This window comes from Astyanax mexicanus, chromosome 8 (genome assembly GCF_023375975.1).
Source record: "Astyanax mexicanus isolate ESR-SI-001 chromosome 8, AstMex3_surface, whole genome shotgun sequence".
Taxonomy (NCBI): Eukaryota; Metazoa; Chordata; class Actinopteri; order Characiformes; family Acestrorhamphidae; genus Astyanax; species Astyanax mexicanus.
In genome coordinates, this window is record NC_064415.1 from 32,112,174 (window position 1) to 32,132,399 (window position 20,226).

General features: G+C 36.3%; 1 protein-coding gene across 1 annotated transcript in view; it reads right to left on the reverse strand.

Moving 5' to 3' along the window:
* LOC111190124 (uncharacterized) overlaps window positions 1–11,378 on the reverse strand; it is a 137,373-nt gene extending 125,995 nt beyond the window's left edge. The window contains exons 1-2 of the mRNA XM_049483115.1: window positions 11,372–11,378; window positions 10,474–10,827 (exon numbers count right to left, since the gene is read on the reverse strand). Coding sequence (XP_049339072.1) covers window positions 10,474–10,827; window positions 11,372–11,378 — 361 coding nt within the window. The remainder of the gene's footprint in view (window positions 1–10,473; window positions 10,828–11,371) is intronic.
* Between the last annotated feature and the right edge of the window lie 8,848 nt (window positions 11,379–20,226).

Sequence of the window (20,226 nt, forward strand, 5' to 3'; positions counted from 1 at the left end):
CTTTTTCTTGTTCTTTGTAATAATACTTAATACTATAGGTCTCACTTCCTCAACCTCCATAGTTTGCAGTAGTTAGTAAAAGGAAAGCATCAGACAAACGATCAGGAAAGGCTCTGATGTCGAAGCCTGGATACTGAGTTCATGACATCACCCACCTCGGCTCAGGGCCACCCACAGGCAGAGCTGAAGATGGACTAGAGCAGAAGGAGCTATAGCTAAGGTGGAGCTTACAGCTTTTGTTTCCAGTAACTAGTTAACGCTAGCTATCTTGTGTACATAGCTATAGGTTTAAATCGGATCTCCGGATGATTCTGGTCAAAGCGGGCACCGATTGCATAGGATTTTATGATATAGAGCCGACTCTGGGGCTTTAGCGTGGTGAAACTGCCCAAGTACCGAATCATCAAGTCTGAGGTAAGAGTTAAGTAACATTAGTTGAGCTGACAGTCTGATGTTAAGTGAAGTTTAAGGGTTTATCTAGCACTCAATGCTATATCTTTATAACTAAGGCTGCGTCTCTGAAAGCATTTTGTCCTTTGAGTTTTACAGTTTTAGAGCTGTAAAATTGACTGTGGGGGGAAGGCAGGTAGGGGTCCACTGCTGCAGTGCTGTTAGCCAATCAGAGGCGATATGTTTGCATGTGTGAATATTAATGAGCAAGACCCCAAATCCTGTCTTTCTTCAGAGACCTCTAATTCAGTTATCTAAAGCAAGGCTAAATAGAAACACCAGAGCATTTTGTTCAGAAAAAAAACAGCTCACAATGTATGCACACAGATCACTGATATGAGTGCTCCAATTATTTAATTAATTTAAACACCAGTCCTTAGTTACCTAACCTAGTGGTTGAGATAAATTACCTGACTGAATCAGCTTACCTGCTTCCATGCTGCAGCACTGCTCACTTTATTGTTGTGTGCTGGCAACCTTGGAGGTGCAGTTAGTGTTGGGGAACGAGCAGCAGGTGGAGTCAGAGGCCAAAACAAACACAGATACCATGTTGCACTGCACTATGGGGAGGAATTAGTTGCACAGTTAATCGCACAGTTCAAACAGGGATGTGCTTTAACTCAGCATGTTTTCTTAATATCTGATGATACATGCAGATAAATAAAAAATATATAATCCTTATCGTTTCTTTAATTCTCTTGTGATAATAGGACCTAACAAGTATTAACAAGCCATTTGGGATCAGAAGGAGCCAGTTAGCCCAAAAAACATTTTTTATCTTTTTTACAGTAAGTATGAGAATTTTTACCTGTTCCATGTATGTGGTTGAACTGGCTGTAGAAACTCTTGACTGGGATTCCTGCATTCTTGTTTTTATTCAGTTGAGTGCAATGTTGTCATGTGACCACTAAACGGTAATGGCAGTGTCTCTATATGAGGTCAAAGGGTTAATGCTTAAAAAAAATCATGGTGCATAGATGCAGAAGTGTAATTTCCCCAAATAAGGATGCAGAGTCTAACAACTCTCAAATAGTATTAATCCACTTTCAGTCTACTTTTATAGACTTTTTCCTCAGGTTTGCTGGATTAGCTGTTTGCTGCTGCAGTTTGTTTGTGTAAGTTTCTAATTTCAACTGAAACAAGGTGAGTGCTTTTTTTCTCCATGGCTTCTGCTCAGGTTTACACCTGTTTAGAGTGTGGCATGTATAGCTTAGATCCCTTATCCACCGATACTGGTAACAATAGTGGTATTTGTACTAAGTGTGAGATAGTTAGCTCCTTGGTGGATAAGGTGAATAAGTTAGAGCTGCACGTCCGGGGTTTAATAAGGGATAGACAGCAGGATTCACTGTTAGCAGCCCCGGGTGTCTCAGGGAGAGTTAGTACCCCCTCGACTCCGGCCTTAGAGCCCTCACAGCGGGGCGAATGGGTAACGTCTCGGCGGCATAGTCGAAAGGCTAAGGCTAATGCTACCGCAAAGGCCACAGCCAGCCCACCTGAACACCACGCTCCCCCAGTTCACGTGTCAAACAGGTTTGCCCCGCTCAGTGAAGCACCAACTGAGGAGCCTGTTAAAGGTACTCTGGTGATAGGAGACTCTATCGTCCGACACGTGAAATTAGCTACTCCTTTAGGGGCACCAGCGGCAACAGTTACTTGTTTACCGGGAGCCAGAGCACCGGACATTAGTGGCAACCTTAGGTTAGGGAATAGGAGATATTCGAGGGTAGTAATTCATGTAGGGGCCAATGATATTCGTCTGCGGCAGTCTGAAGTAACTAAGGCTAATATTAAAGAGGTGATTAAACAGGCCCAGACACTGTCCGAGGAGGTAATCTGCTCTGGCCCCATCCCAATGAGGCGTGGTGATGAAGCTTACAGCAGGCTTTCTTCGCTGAACCGCTGGATGTCCAAGTGGTGTGCAGAAAATCATGTGGGCTTTATAGATAACTGGCTACACTTTGAGGGCAAGCCTGGTCTTTTAGGTAGGGATGGTGTCCACCCCACGCGGGAGGGTGCTGCCTTACTTTCATGCAGCATAGCTCATAGTCTTTTAGTTAGTCGGCAGAGTAGTATTAGAAGCTGCTGACAATCCAGAGCCGGGACCAGGCCGCAGACAGAGAGGCTTAACCGACCGTCTGCGAGCTGCAAAGAGACGTTACCTAGATACCAATGTATTCAGACTGTGTCTGTCCCCCGAGTCAAACAAAAACATCAAAAAACTAAAACAGTAAATCCAAATAACTTAACTTATATTAAACAATCATATCCAGACTGTAGTACTAACATTTCAAGCCTAAAGATTGGTTTACTTAATATTAGATCTCTAAATTCAAAAGCAGTTCTGGTGAATGAAATCATAACTGATCAGAAATTCGATGTTCTGTGTCTGACAGAAACCTGGATTAGGCCAAATGAATATGTAGCATTAAATGAAGCCACCCCTGCAGGCTATAATTATATACACAATCCGAGATTGTCCGGTAGAGGAGGTGGGGTCTGCATACTTTTCCAAAGTACCTTAGTTAGCAATCAGAAACACTATGAAAATTTTACTTCTTTTGAGCTTCTTTACACCAGTATAATTAATCCAGTTACAAAAAAGAATGCATTTTCTTTAATTAACATCTACAGACCACCAGGGCCCTATTTAGAATTTTTAAAAGAATTTAGTGATTTTGTCACAGACTTAGCAGTAAGTAATGATAAAGTGATTATAGTTGGAGACTTCAACATTCATTTCGAAAAATTGGATGATCCATTAAAAAAGGCATTCACATCGATTTTAGACTCAGTTGGTATTATTCAAAATATAACAGGACCTACTCATTACTGTAATCATACTCTGGATTTAGTTTTGACCCTGGGTGTGAGCATAGATAACCCGAATATTCGTTCTCAAACCTCCGCAATTTCAGATCATTACCTTATTTCATTTAAATTACATCTTAGTCATAATATACGTACATCCCCTAGCTACTCTGTAAAACGTTCAATTACGCCTTTTACAGCCCAACAATTTACAGATAAGCTTCCAGACTTATCAACTCTAATGTACTCTCCTGTAGACCCAGTAGAACTAGACAAACTAACCGAAGGTTTAGAAAATACCTTTCGCTCTACCTTAGATGTTGTAGCACCCCTTAAACACAAAATAGAGAGACAGAAAAAGCTCGCACCGTGGTACAATGATCAAACTCGTACCTTAAAGCAGTTAGTACGAAATTTAGAGCGTAAATATCGATCAACTAAACTGGAAGTGTTTTACTCTGCGTGGAAAGACAGTCTTGTTAAATATAGAAAAGAACTTAATAAAGCCCGCTCAGCATATCTGGCCTCACAGATCGAGATAAATAAAAATAATCCTAGAGTTCTCTTTAGTGTTATTTCCAAATTAACTAAAAACCAGGCAGGTACTGAACCTCAGATTCCAGCCATTTACACCAGCAACGATTTTATGGACTTCTTCAATAGTAAAATTGAAAACATTCGGGATAAAATTAAACAGATAAATATTACATCCTCTCTGTCATCTGGTCTGGCTGATCTAGAACAAAACTCTGTTACTGAAGTTAGGTTGGAAGTCTTTAACCCACTTCCACAGCTAGAACTAGAGAAAATTATCTCCTCTTCAAACAGCACAACCTGCACACTTGATGCTGTTCCCACAAAATTATTAAAACAGGTACTGCCAGATATAATTAAACCTCTGTTAATGATAGTAAACTCATCGCTCGCCCTGGGCCATGTACCCAAAGCCTTTAAAACAGCTGTAATTAAACCTCTGATCAAGAAACCAAATCTTGATCCTAGTGTACTGTCTAACTATAGACCTATTTCAAACTTACCGTTTATTTCTAAGATTTTAGAAAAAGCTGTAGCCCAACAACTTTGCTCTTACCTGCAAAGAAACCAGATCTATGAAAAATTTCAATCTGGATTTAGGCCTTATCATAGCACTGAGACAGCTTTAGTTAGAATAACAAACGATCTACTTATAGCCGCCGACCAAGGCTGTGTTTCCTTACTCGTACTTCTCGATCTGAGCGCAGCCTTTGATACAATAGATCATACTATCCTTTTAGAAAGACTAGAGGACATGGTCGGTGTAACCGGAACTGCCTTAGCATGGTTTAAATCGTACTTAACCGATCGCTATCAGTTTGTGAGGATAAATGATATGTCTTCCAGTTATACCAAGGTAAGATATGGAATTCCACAAGGCTCTATATTAGGACCGTTATTATTTACATTATATATGCTCCCACTGGGCAAAGTTATTAGAAAACACAATGTGAATTTTCATTGTTATGCGGATGACACGCAGCTCTTCATATCAGCCAAACCTGATGACAGAGTGAGATTAAAGAAAATCGAGGATTGTGTAGAAGATGTAAAATCATGGATGTCGCACAACTTCCTCCTATTAAATAGTGATAAAACAGAAGTTCTCCTATTAGGCCCCAAAGCTGCTAGAAATAAATTATCAGACTTAATGCTAAATCTGGCTGACTTCTCAGCCACCCCTGGTTCAGCAGCTAAAAACCTTGGAGTTATCATAGATTCAGATCTAGCATTCGATAAACACATATCTAATGTTACTAGAACAGCTTTTCTACACCTCCGTAACATCGCCAAGCTAAGAAATGCCCTATCACTGCATGACGCAGAAAAATTAGTACATGCCTTTATTACCTCAAGGCTAGATTATTGTAATGCGCTACTGTCTGGATGTTCCGGCAGTAACTTAAATAAACTTCAGCTAGTTCAAAATGCTGCAGCCAGGGTCCTTACTAAAACTAGAAAATTTGACCATATTAGTCCAGTACTATCAGCACTGCACTGGCTTCCAGTCAAATTCCGCATAGACTATAAAATTCTCCTGTTAACGTATAAAGCCCTACACGGGCTCGCTCCTGAGTATTTACAAGACCTCATCTCCTGTTATGAACCACCGCGATTACTCAGATCTCAGGGTGCTGGTTTATTAGTAGTGCCTAAAATTCAGAGGAGCTCTGCAGGAGGAAGAGCTTTCTCTTATAAAGCGCCTCAACTCTGGAATAATCTCCCCGAATATGTTCGGGACTCAGACACAGTCTCAATCTTTAAGTCTAGACTGAAAACTTACTTGTTTAGTTTAGCTTTTGGTAATTAATGTTTTTCCCTTTAGATAAGGCTGCAGATCCAGGGGTTCATGGACAGAGGAAATTGTGGTAAACTGAGATGCTGGTGCTGTTGTTCTCCCACTGCACACGGTCACTCAGGTTTGTGGACGGTGGAGTGGGTGGATGCTGGTGTTTCAGGGTGCCTCCATGTCTATGTTACCTTCTGGCTCTCTGCCTTTAGTTAGGCTGTTTTATTCAGTTCTGCCGGAGTCATTTGCCACACTCTGATAATGTTTTAATATTCTCAGTTTTGCATAAATCCAGTCAAAACTAATTCCATCTCTCTGCCTTCCTCCGAGTTACTGACTGCCCACCTGTCTGACCCGATACCGATGTTGGACCCTCAGGCTCTCGCGTCTCCTGTCCGGCCAGACTGATGGAAGTTTCTGAAGTCAGCTCTTCTCCACCACCACCACAGATCAGCTGCTCATCATCCATCTTACTCTCCACTACAGATTACATCCAAGCCATTAGTGGCGCTATTACACTCCTGAGTACATAAAACCTATATGGATGTATAAAAGACTTTTTTTAAATTTTAATTTAAAAGCCGTTTGACCAGTGGTAGGATGGTCCCCCCTTTAATGTGAGTCTTGGTCCTCCCAAGGTTTCTTCCTCCTCCTGCAGCTCTGAGGGAGTTTTTCCTTGCCTCCGCGCTCACTGGGGGTTCTGTATTCTGTATTTTCTATGTGTAATGTTTTGCCTGATTCTTTGTCCTGTAATCATGTTTCTGTAAAGCTGCTTTGTGCCAACACCTGTTGTAAAAAGCGCTATACAAATAAATTTGATTTGATTTGATTTGATTTGATTTTTTTTTCTTTGGATTACTGACTGTAAGGCAAAAATAACACTGAAACACATACATTTTCATCACTTTTAATTTTCTGTATATGTTCATTTAATTTGATTTGATATTGATTGAATTACTTTTTTCAAAAATATTTAGAAAAAAATATTCACAATAATTCCCATTTAAGAGAAAAAACTGAGAGACAACAATTTTCAGAAAATATACATAACCAAAGAAGTCAAACAATCGAGACAAAGTTTTTATTTTTTAAAGTTTCAGGGAAAACATATTCTTTATTGCATTTTTAAAGTTCACTAAAAGGATTGACTATCATTATACAGTGAGAATGAGGACAAAGGAAAGCCAGAACATTTTTTTATCAACAGTTTTTGCAACTTCCAGATGAAAGCATTGTTAATTCCAGATGTGTTTCTAATTTACTTGCTGCCTAAAGTAAAATTTTACTTGCATATTAAATATACCTCATATTCACACAGATGACTTAGGTTTTCATGTTCATTTAGTTACAAAACACATGCAACATCAACACATGACTTAACTGTCCACTTGGTGACACTTCAAAGCTAAAGTTAGATTTCAGCTAAAGGTTTGCCAAGTTGACAAGGTTAAAACAGCATGAACACAATCTAGACATTGAGTCGCAAACATTTGGTCATTGAATCAATGCTAAAACTTAGCCTAATTATGAAATTTCAGTGAAGATTAAATCCATTTCTTAATATAATACATGCACATGGAAAAAAAAACATTAAACAAGATATATAGGAGATAAGCAAAAATACCTATCAATCCAATAAACCATGCTAATCTAAAACCCTATCCTGACGGGATTAGTTTCTCAGGGGCACGTCTGTGAAAAATGTTTTATACTTTGACTGATAAAAATCTTGCATCCGGACTGCAATTGGAAAAAAAAAAAGCAGGACCAGATCGTTTTTTTTTTTTTTTTTTTTTTTTTTTTGGCTTTCTGGGTCACGTGACATCGCGTTCAGTAGCTCCTCCATTTCCACTCACTGTTGTGTTTATGTGGATCACTGTGGAAACTCTCGCCCAAAGTGTAATTACGGTGCGTGGCAGTGGACAAATAGCAATTGTATTAAATGTGAGGAGACGAAACTCAGAGATGTGCGTCTGAACGGGACCTAAAATTACCGGAGGACCACAGAGTTCGGCGAAAAACAGTAGGTAAATCAGCCTGTAATTTTCTCAGAGGACGTTACCCCGTTACAGGCAATTATCCCAGGACCCCTGAGAAACTAATCCTATCCGGGTAGGAAATAAGTCAGCTAAAAAAATTAAGTTTACATTAAAGTTAAATGGTAGACAATTTTACAAGCTTTAGATACATTTGTGAATTCAGTTTTGTTGGTAATAGATGACCTTGGAGTAGAATTCAGGACCTTCATTCATCGGCTGAAGTTCACCAGCGAGCTTCATCAAAGCTTCATCACATGCATCCTGCAGAAAGACACTGTAGTTCATTAATAAAAATAGTACAAATAGAGAACATCACGGCAACAGAGAGGAAGAAATTGGTCAAGCTGATCAGGAAGGCAAGTTCAGTACTGGGCCATGCACTAGACCCAGTGGAAGTAGTGGGAGAAAGAAGGATGCTGGCCAAGCTGGCAACCATAATGGAGAACACTTCCCACCCACTACAGGAGATGGTCATAAGACTGGGCAGCTCCTTCAGTGATCTGCTTCTCCAACTGCAGTGTGGAACGGAGAGGTACCGCAGGTCTTTCCTGCCTTCAGCCGTGAGGCTTTATAACCATCACCTCCCCAGGCGGCACACTAGTCACTTTAAGCGATAAATGCACTCTACACTTTACCTTTATTGTATGTATGTTTTTTTCTTAAATTAAATATTATTTATTTATTATTTTTTATGTACTTTTTGCTCTCTTTTCCTTTTGTTGTTTGTGCTGCTGAAACAATGCAATTTCCCCGAGTGGGATAATAATAAAGGCTATCTATCTATCTATCTATCTATCTATCTATCTATCTATCTATCTATCTATCTATCAAAACATACCATAATGTGGTAACAAGCAATTAAACTGAGTATATTCAACTTAAGTAAATGTCTTGAATTAAATAATAAATAAGTAAATAAAAAATAAATTAAAAAACCTGATTCTTATTTTTTATTTAACAATTCTAATTACTTTTTACAGTGTAGGAGAGCAAAACAAGATATTCCATAGATTGAGTGTAGCCAAAAGTAAAATAAAAAAGTCAAAGTACAATTTTACCTGAACTGTGGGAACATCGGCAGCATCTTCAAAAAAAGTAAGAATACTACATTAGCATACTATATTACGTAAGTGGACATTATTCAATAAAGAGTATTTATACATCCATTTTAATTTTGGAGAATTTAAAGTTTAAAGTAAAATTACCTTTTTGATAACTACTGTGTAATTGTCTACACAGAAACAAAACTGCAAGCATTAATATGATGTTTAATGCTGCTGAAACCATAGTGGTTGGATCCAAATCCCTGTTCGCTATTATGAGAGAGAGAAAAAAAAACATACATTTCTTTATAATTTAATAAAACTGACCAACATTATTTATTAAATAAAAAACACGGCTCAAAATCTGCTGTCTAATCCTTCTATTTTCATTGGGGTCAAATTTACCACATTCAATGTTTAACAATGTTTAAATAAATTATTTACATATATTTTGGCTAATATTTATTGACTTTTCCTAAATTAATGGGGTCAACCGGGTAAACATTAAATTACCCTGATGACATTATTATTTTTTTAATGTCCTGTACACATATTGTACACAAAGGTGTTCGTTGGAGTCAATTTGATCCCAGTCTGTTTTAGCTGTATTAAATACATAAAATAATATCAGTATTTTACACACTTTTGTTTTGGATGATGTGAAGGTCACTATGACATAGTCAACAAATATATATAGTATATGACATATACTTGGGTAACAATTGTTTTTTGATATGATCAATTATTGATTCATTTTCCATTATTATCCACCTTATAAGTAAGTAATTTAAATTTTAGAATATAAAATGAGAGAATATGGGTGTGATTGTGTACACCACCCACAAATTTCCACCCCTATCGCCAAGGTACTGTATTCCAATGACCAGTTAATCAAAATTAATATTAAATATTAATTTAAATATGAATGTAAGCCATTAATATTTAAATATTATATCCATTGACTACAGATTAGACTGTCCACAAGTTCAAATAATAAACATATCTATAAACATCTATAAACATCTCAGCAGCATTTTTGGGGTAACAACTTTAATTATTATATTATTATTATAATATACAATTCCAGAGATTAAAATTGACCTCAAGAATAAACAATATTAGCACATTTAAAGATAAAAGTTAAACAAAAGAAAAGTAGTAATATACACTTCAAATAACAATAAAATAAATATATTAGTATTAGTATTATCACTCACAGAACTTTTTTTTTTTTACAGTTTTTTCCTTTCGACAGTCAGATTGATGGCAAAACAAAATCTTTGAAAATGTGTATTAAATATTTCTTCTATTTATGATATATGCTGACAAATGTGTAACACACAATAACCCATTTATATATATTTTTTGGATGCAACTCTGTGCTGTTTGTGTTGTACTTGTATTTAAAAAGAAACATTTGGCTGGTTATTTATAATATCTTGGTATGATTGTTTTTTTTTTTTTTTTTTTTTTTTATTGATGGTTTATTTATTCATAATGTTTTATCTTTTTTAAATGTTGACATTGCCCTGCCCTGCACAATAATTCTAATTTGTCTGTACTATGGTCTGTACACAAATGGAAAATAAAAACCTTGAACATTAAACTTTAAATGTCTGACTGTGCTAACTAACACTGGTTCTCAACATTATTACACAATAGCATAGAAGAAAAGATTAAACAATTATTATCATTTCATATCAAGTTAAAATATTTTTTTTCTGCTTACAAGTTATATTCTGACAAAACTTTTGTATCTGAATGGGGCTTGAAGCAATTTGAAGAAATCTAAAATATTATATCTTACCTCCAGTTAAGTCCAGTTTAGTTCCGTTCCCAAAGATGATGTGTCCACATGCAGCTACAGCACAGTAGTAAGTTCCAGCATCAGAGAGGCTGAGGTTGTTCTTGGGGAGTTTGTAGATACAGCTCTGTGTAGGAGAAACAGTCTCAGAGCTTTTCTTACACTGATCACTCCTGTTTCCATGAGTGAAGATGATTCCTGGATCAGATTCTCCTGATCCGTGTCTGAACCAGTACACACTGTGATCTCCTGCAGAGTTATCTGTGAGTATTGAACACTGCAGAGTTGTATCTCCTCCCAGTTGGACTGGATCTGATACGGGAGGCTGGAGAACAGTGTAGAGACTTGATGGTGAATCTAAATAATGGAATAAAATGTAATTTAGTGATTGTTTAGATGTAGTGTTACAATATTGAAACATTTAATTTGAAAGTAGATTACATTTTATTTTAGATAAGTACTTTTACCTTTGAGGACTAAAACTGTGCAGTCTGATAGAGCGATATCTGTAAAATATGCAGCTGCACAGAAATACGTAGCTGAATCTGATGCTTCTGTATTTAAAATATTCAAAGTAAAAGTATTTTTCTCTGTTACTGCAAAAAAACGGCCGCTCTTATTAAAACCGTTATAATAAACAGCTGCAGAAGAACGAAAAGTCGAGGCAATCAGCACAGGCTTTTCTCCTGGAGTCTGTTTGAACCATGCAGTCGCCGTCACATCAGCAGATGAAAACAAGCAATTCAGACTAACATTTTCCCCATTCTGAACGTACTTTTTACCATTTAGACATGAGATGTTAATCTTAGAGGCGCCACCTGAAAAAAAGAAAACATGTTTTACATAACTAAAATATATTAAACAAATAAACACTGATAAATACTTGAGTACAAAAACTTACCTGACATTGATAAAAGCAAAATAAGTCCACGAAAGATGATCATTGTAGTTTGATCTTCAAGAAAGTCTTCAAGCACTTTGTCTTCTTTTCTTTACTAAAATAAAAAAATAATCACTATTCATTTACACTGTAGAATAGAAACACTGCAATAAGCAAACAGGCAACAAGAAAACAATGTAACTAAAATATAGTTACAGCCCAAAACCTGCAAAATTAATTCTATACACTATACGCTTTCTTACTTGCTGGTACTGAAAGACAATGTTAAACCATCAAATGAGCTTATATCAGAGCATTACTCTACTTTTGAACTTGACCATGATCTTTACAGGAAGCTCAGTTGAGACCCAACCCACTCACGTCGATGGGCGTAAAGGTACTCCTCAATATGCAAATGACTACAGATTCAGCCAATGTCAGGTCAAGTTTTTTTTTTTTTTTTTTTGTCCATTTTACAACTGACATTGTAACAAAGCAGCTACAGTATAGTATATGCATTCAGCAATAAGGTAAGTGATTAACAATATGCTGTATAATACAAAAAGTATAACTGTATTATATACATACAGTGAGCAAGCTGAACACAACAATGGAAAAAATCCCACTGCTCCAAATGTACACACCCCAGAGCTGGAGTTACTACAGGTCCTAGTAATACACTGCTTAGTTAAGCAGAAAACATATACCTCTTTATTTGAGTAGCCTACTTTTTTATCTTGTTACACAACAGACAGAGAAATAAACAGCTTTATAGCTAGATAGTTGCTAGGAACGGCCATAAGTAATGTTTACCGTTGAAAGTCTCCTTCCACTACAATCCACTTTTTCTTGTTCTTTGTAATAATACTTAATACTATAGGTCTCACTTCCTCAACCTCCATAGTTTGCAGTAGTTAGTAAAAGGAAAGCATCAGACAAACGATCAGGAAAGGCTCTGATGTCGAAGCCTGGATACTGAGTTCATGACATCACCCACCTCGGCTCAGGGCCACCCACAGGTAGAGCTGAAGATGGACTAGAGCAGAAGGAGCTATAGCTAAGGTGGAGCTTACAGCTTTTGTTTCCAGTAACTAGTTAACGCTAGCTATCTTGTGTACATAGCTATAGGTTTAAATCGGATCTCCGGATGATTCTGGTCAAAGCGGGCACCGATTGCATAGGATTTTATGATATAGAGCCGACTCTGGGGCTTTAGCGTGGTGAAACTGCCCAAGTACCGAATCATCAAGTCTGAGGTAAGAGTTAAGTAACATTAGTTGAGCTGACAGTCTGATGTTAAGTGAAGTTTAAGGGTTTATCTAGCACTCAATGCTATATCTTTATAACTAAGGCTGCGTCTCTGAAAGCATTTTGTCCTTTGAGTTTTACAGTTTTAGAGCTGTAAAATTGACTGTGGGGGGAAGGCAGGTAGGGGTCCACTGCTGCAGTGCTGTTAGCCAATCAGAGGCGATATGTTTGCATGTGTGAATATTAATGAGCAAGACCCCAAATCCTGTCTTTCTTCAGAGACCTCTAATTCAGTTATCTAAAGCAAGGCTAAATAGAAACACCAGAGCATTTTGTTCAGAAAAAAAACAGCTCACAATGTATGCACACAGATCACTGATATGAGTGCTCCAATTATTTAATTAATTTAAACACCAGTCCTTAGTTACCTAACCTAGTGGTTGAGATAAATTACCTGACTGAATCAGCTTACCTGCTTCCATGCTGCAGCACTGCTCACTTTATTGTTGTGTGCTGGCAACCTTGGAGGTGCAGTTAGTGTTGGGGAACGAGCAGCAGGTGGAGTCAGAGGCCAAAACAAACACAGATACCATGTTGCACTGCACTATGGGGAGGAATTAGTTGCACAGTTAATCGCACAGTTCAAACAGGGACGTGCTTTAACTCAGCATGTTTTCTTAATATCTGATGATACATGCAGATAAATAAAAAATATATAATCCTTATCGTTTCTTTAATTCTCTTGTGATAATAGGACCTAACAAGTATTAACAAGCCATTTGGGATCAGAAGGAGCCAGTTAGCCCAAAAAACATTTTTTTATCTTTTTTACAGTAAGTATGAGAATTTTTACCTGTTCCATGTATGTGGTTGAACTGGCTGTAGAAACTCTTGACTGGGATTCCTGCATTCTTGTTTTTATTCAGTTGAGTGCAATGTTGTCATGTGACCACTAAACGGTAATGGCAGTGTCTCTATATGAGGTCAAAGGGTTAATGCTTAAAAAAAATCATGGTGCATAGATGCAGAAGTGTAATTTCCCCAAATAAGGATGCAGAGTCTAACAACTCTCAAATAGTTTTTTTTTCTTTGGATTACTGACTGTAAGGCAAAAATAACACTGAAACACATACATTTTCATCACTTTTAATTTTCTGTATATGTTCATTTAATTTGATTTGATATTGATTGAATTACTTTTTTCAAAAATATTTAGAAAAAAAATATTCACAATAATTCCCATTTAAGAGAAAAAACTGAGAGACAACAATTTTCAGAAAATATACATAACCAAAGAAGTCAAACAATCGAGACAAAGTTTTTATTTTTTAAAGTTTCAGGGAAAACATATTCTTTATTGCATTTTTAAAGTTCACTAAAAGGATTGACTATCATTATACAGTGAGAATGAGGACAAAGGAAAGCCAGAACATTTTTTTATCAACAGTTTTTGCAACTTCCAGATGAAAGCATTGTTAATTCCAGATGTGTTTCTAATTTACTTGCTGCCTAAAGTAAAATTTTACTTGCATATTAAATATACCTCATATTCACACAGATGACTTAGGTTTTCATGTTCATTTAGTTACAAAACACATGCAACATCAACACATGACTTAACTCTCCACTTGGTGACACTTCAAAGCTAAAGTTAGATTTCAGCTAAAGGTTTGCCAAGTTGACAAGGTTAAAACAGCATGAACACAATCTAGACATTGAGTCGCAAACATTTGGTCATTGAATCAATGCTAAAACTTAGCCTAATTATGAAATTTCAATGTAGATTAAATCCATTTCTTAATATAATACATGCACATGGAAAAAAAAAACATTAAACAAGATATATAGGAGATAAGCAAAAATACCTATCAATCCAATAAACCATGCTAATCTAAAACCCTATCCTGACGGGATTAGTTTCTCAGGGGCACGTCTGTGAAAAATGTTTTATACTTTGACTGATAAAAATCTTGCATCTGGACTGCAATTTGAAAAAAAAAAAGCAGGACCAGATCGTTTTTTTTTTGTTGTTTTTTTTTTGGCTTTCTGGGTCACGTGACATCGCGTTCAGTAGCTCCTCCATTTCCACTCACTGTTGTGTTTATGTGGATCACTGTGGAAACTCTCGCCCAAAGTGTAATTACGGTGTGTGGCAGTGGACAAATAGCAATTTTATTAAATGTGAGGAGACGAAACTCAGAGATGTGCGTCTGAACGGGACCTAAAATTACCGGAGGACCACAGAGTTCGGCGAAAAACAGTAGGTAAATCAGCCTGTAATTTTCTCAGAGGACGTTACCCCGTTACAGGCAATTATCCCAGGACCCCTGAGAAACTAATCCTATCCGGGTAGGAAATAAGTCAGCTAAAAAAATTAAGTTTACATTAAAGTTAAATGGTAGACAATTTTACAAGCTTTAGATACATTTGTGAATTCAGTTTTGTTGGTAATAGATGACCTTGGAGTAGAATTCAGGACCTTCATTCATCTGCTGAAGTTCACCAGCGAGCTTCATCAAAGCTTCATCACATGCATCCTGCAGAAAGACATTGTAGTTCATTAATAAAAATAGTACAAATAGAGAACATCACGGCATCACGGCAACAGAGAGGAAGAAATTGGACAAGCTGATCAGGAAGGCAAGTTCAGTACTGGGCCATGCACTAGACCCAGTGGAAGTAGTGGGAGAAAGAAGGATGCTGGCCAAGCTGGCAACCATAATGGAGAACAATTCCCACAGGAGATGGTCATAAGACTGGGCAGCTCCTTCAGTGATCTGCTTCTCCAACTGCGGTGTGGAACGGAGAGGTACCGCAGGTCTTTCCTGCCTTCAGCCGTGAGGCTTTATAACCATCACCTCCCCAGGCGGCACACTAGTCACTTTAAGTGATAAATGCTCTCTACACTTTACCTTTATTGTATGTATGTTTTTTTCTTAAATTTAATCTTATTTATTTATTATTTTTTATGTACTTTTTGCTCTCTTTTCCTTTTGTTGTTTGTGCTGCTGAAACAATGCAATTTCCCCGAGTGGGATAATAATGAAGGCTATCTGTCTATCTATCTATCTATCTATCTATCTATCTATCTATCTATCTATCTATCTATCTATCAAAACATACCATAATGTGGTAACAAGCAATTAAACTGAGTATATTCAACTTAAGTAAATGTCTTGAATTAAATAACAAATAAGTTAATAAAAAATAAATTAAAAAACCTGATTCTTATTTTTTATTTAACAATTCTAATTACTTTTTACAGTGTAGGTGAGCAAAACAAGATATTCCATATATTGAGTGTAGCCAAAAGTAAAAAAAAAAAGTCAAAGTACAATTTTACCTGAACTGTGGGAACATCGGCAGCATCTTCAAAAAAAGTAAGAATACTACATTAGCATACTATATTACGTAAGTGGACATTATTCAATAAAGAGTATTTATACATCCATTTTAATTTTGGAGAATTTAAAGTTTAAAGTAAAATTACCTTTTTGATGACTACTGTGTAATTGTCTACACAGAAACAAAACTGCAAGCATTAATATGATGTTTAATGCTGCTGAAACCATAGTGGTTGGATCCAAATCCCTGTTCGCTATTATGAGAGAGAGAAAAAAAACATACATTTCTTTATAATTTAATAAAACTGACCAACATTATTTATTAAATAAAAAACACGGCTCAAAATCTGCTGTCTAACCCCTCTATTTTCATTGGGGTCAAATTTACCACATTCAATGTTTAACAATGTTTAAATAAATTATTTACATATATTTTGGCTAATATTTATTGACTTTTCCTAAATTAATGGGGTCAACCGGGTAAACATTAAATTACCCTGATGACATTATTATTTTTTTAATGTCCTGTACACATATTGTACACAAAGGTGTTCGTTGGAGTCAATTTGATCCCAGTCTGTTTTAGCTGTATTAAATACATAAAATAATATCAGTATTTTACACACTTTTGTTTTGGATGATGTGAAGGTCACTATGACATAGTCAACAAATATATATAGTATATGACATATACTTGGGTAACAATTGTTTTTTGATATGATCAATTATTGATTCATTTTCCATTATTATCCACCTTATAAGTAAGTAATTTAAATTTTAGAATATAAAATGAGAGAATATGGGTGTGATTGTGTACACCACCCACAAATTTCCACCCCTATCGCCAAGGTACTGTATTCCAATGACCAGTTCATCAAAATTAATATTAAATATTAATTTAAATATGAATGTAAGCCATTAATATTTAAATATTATATCCATTGACTACAGATTAGACTGTCCACAAGTTCAAATAATAAACATATCTATAAACATCTATAAACATCTCAGCAGCATTTTTGGGGTAACAACTTTAATTATTATATTATTATTATAATATACAATTCCAGAGGTTAAAATTGACCCCAAGCATAAATAATATTAGCACATTTGAAGATAAGAGTTAAACAAAAGAAAAGTAATAATATACATTTCAAATAACAATAAAATAAATATATTAGTATTAGTATTATCACTCACAGAACTTTTTTTTTTTTACAGTTTTTTCCTATCGACAGTCAGATTGATGGCAAAACAAAATCTTTGAAAATGTGTATTAAATATTTCTTCTACTTATGCTATATGCTGACAAATGTGTAAGACATAATAACCCTTAAATATATATTATTTGGATACAACTCTGTGCTGGTTGTGTTGGCTGGTTATTTATTATATCTTGGTATGATTGTTTTTTTTTTTTTGTTTGTTTGTTTATTGATGGTTTATTATAGGTTTATAATGTTTTATCTTTTTTAAATGTTGACTTTGCCCTGCCCTGCACAAGAATTCAAATTTGCCTGTACTATGGTCTGTACACAAATGTAAAATAAAAACCTTGAACATTAAACTTTAAATGTCTGACTGTGCTAACTAACACTGATTCTCAACATTATTACACAACAGCATAGAAGAAAACAAACAGAAAAAAAGATTAAACAATTATTATCATTTCATATCAAGTTATAATTATTTATTTCTGCTTACAAGTTATATTCTGACAAAACTGTTGTATCTGAATGGGGCTTGAAGCAATTTGAAGAAATCTAAAATATTATATCTTACCTCCAGTTAAGTCCAGTTTGGTTCCGTTCCCAAAGAAGATGTGTCCACATGCAGCAACAGCACAGTAGTAAGTTCCAGCATCAGAGAGGCTGAGGTTGTTCTTGGGGAGTTTGTAGATACAGCTCTGTGTAGGAGAAACAGTCTCAGAGCTTTTCTTACAGTGATCACTCCTGTTTCCATGAGAGAAGATGATTCCTGGATCAGATTCTCCTGATCCGTGTCTGAACCAGTACACACTGTGATCTCCTGCAGAGTTATCTGTGAGTATTGAACACTGCAGAGTTGTATCTCCTCCCAGTTGAACTGGATCTGATACAGGAGGCTGGAGAACAGTGTAGAGACTCGATGGTGTTTCTAAATAATGGAATAAAATGTAATTTAGTGATTGTTTAAACATTTAACTTTTAAATAGATTCAATTGTATTGTAGATAAGTATTTACCTTTGAGGACTACAACTGTGCAGTCTAACAGAGCGATATCTGTATAATATGCAGCTGCACAGAAATACGTAGCTGAATCTGATGCTTCTGTGTTTGAGATGTTCAGAGTAAAAGTGTTTTGCTCTGTTACTGCAGTAAAACGGCCGCTTTTATCAAACCCATTATGATAAACAGCTGCAGATAAACGAAAAGCCGAGGCAATCAGATGAGGCTTTTCTCCTGGAGTCTGTTTAAACCATGCAGTCACCTCCACATCATCAGATGAAAACAAGCAATTCAGACTAACATTTTCCCCATTCTGAACGTACTTTTTACCATTTAGACATGGGATGTTAATCTTAGAGGTGCCACCTGAAAAAAAAAGATTTATTTTTAATATTTACAATTTTATAAATAAATAAATGCTGAGAAAAACCTGAGTTCCAGAAAAACTTACCTGACATTGATAAAAGCAAAATAAGTCCACGAAAGATGATCATTGTAGTTTGATCTTCAAGAAAGTCTTCAAGCAATTTTTCTTCTTTTCTTTACTAAAATAAAAAACAAATCACTATTTATTTACACTGTAGAAGAGAAACATTGCAATAAGCAAAGAAGCAACGAGAAAACAATATAACTAAAATATAGTTACAGCCCAAAACCTGCTAAATAAATTCTATACACTATACGCTTACTTACTTGTTGGTTCTGAAAGACAATGTTAAACCTTGAAGATGAGCTTATATCAGAGCATTACTCTACTTTTGAACTTGACCATGACCATTACAGGAAGCTCAGTTGAGACCCAACCCACTAATGTCAATGGGCGTAAAGGTACTCCTCAATATGCAAATGACTACAGATTCAGCCAATGTCAGGTCAAGTTTTTTTTGTTTTTGTTTTTTGTCTATAGCACATTTTACAACTGACATTGTAACAAAGCAGCTACAGTATAGTACAGGACTCCAGTAATAGGGCAAAGATATACTGTATAATATAAAAGTATAATATATTATATACAGTGAGCAAGCCGAACAAGCTTTAATACAAGTGCCTTTATTTGGTGAGGAAAATATCACATGTTAAAAAAATAAATCTTTTAAATTAAATCATGTGTGCCACAATTATTGGCACCCCTGGGGTTAGTACTTTGTGAAAACCTCCTTTTGCCAACAAGACAACACTTAATCTTCTCCTATAACTCTTCACAAGATGGGAGAACACAGAAAGAGGGATCTTCTGCCATTTTTCTTTTCACAACCCCTCTAAATCCTCCAGAGTCCTGGGTCTTCTCCTGTGCACTCTCCTCTTCAGATCGCCCCACAGCTTTTCTATTGGGTTGAGGTCTGGGGACTGAGATGGCCATTAGAGGAGCTTGATTGTGTGCCTTTAGAACCATTTTTAAGTAGATTTGGCCACATGTTTTGGGTCATTGTCTTTCTGAAAGACCCAGTGACGACTCATCTTCTGCTTTCGGACAGAGGCCACCATATTCTGATTTATAATGTTGTGATATTTTAAAGAGTTCATGATCCCATGTGTACGGTGGCCGAGAAAGCCCAGCGCAGTGCAAATTGAAAAGCGCTGCAAAAGCACAAAACACATCCATCAAAATTACAACACAGGCGCAGCAAATAGAAAAACGCGCTGCAAATAGAAAAACGCGCTGCAAATAGAACCACAACACAACGGAAGTGAGTCACAACACAACAGAATTTTCCCGGGGGACCTTAAAAGATGCTGTACCAGCTGTATACAAAGGACAATAAGTGGCAAACAAGCTTCTGAAAAGTAAGTTATGTTTATTACCTGTGATTACCACGGTTGTGTGCATATTATTAAAAGTTCTGCTTCACAAAACGCCTCATCTTTTAAGGTCCCCCGGGAAAATTCCGTTGTGTTGTGACTCACTTCCGCTGTGTTGTGGTTGTATTTGCAGCGCGTTTATCTATTTGCTGCGCCTGTGTTGTAATTTTGATGGATGTGTTTTGTGCTTTTGCAGCGCTTTTCAATTTGCACTGCGTTGGGCTTTCTCGGCCACCGTACATGTGTCCTTTCAAGGTTTCCAGGTCATTTGGAGGA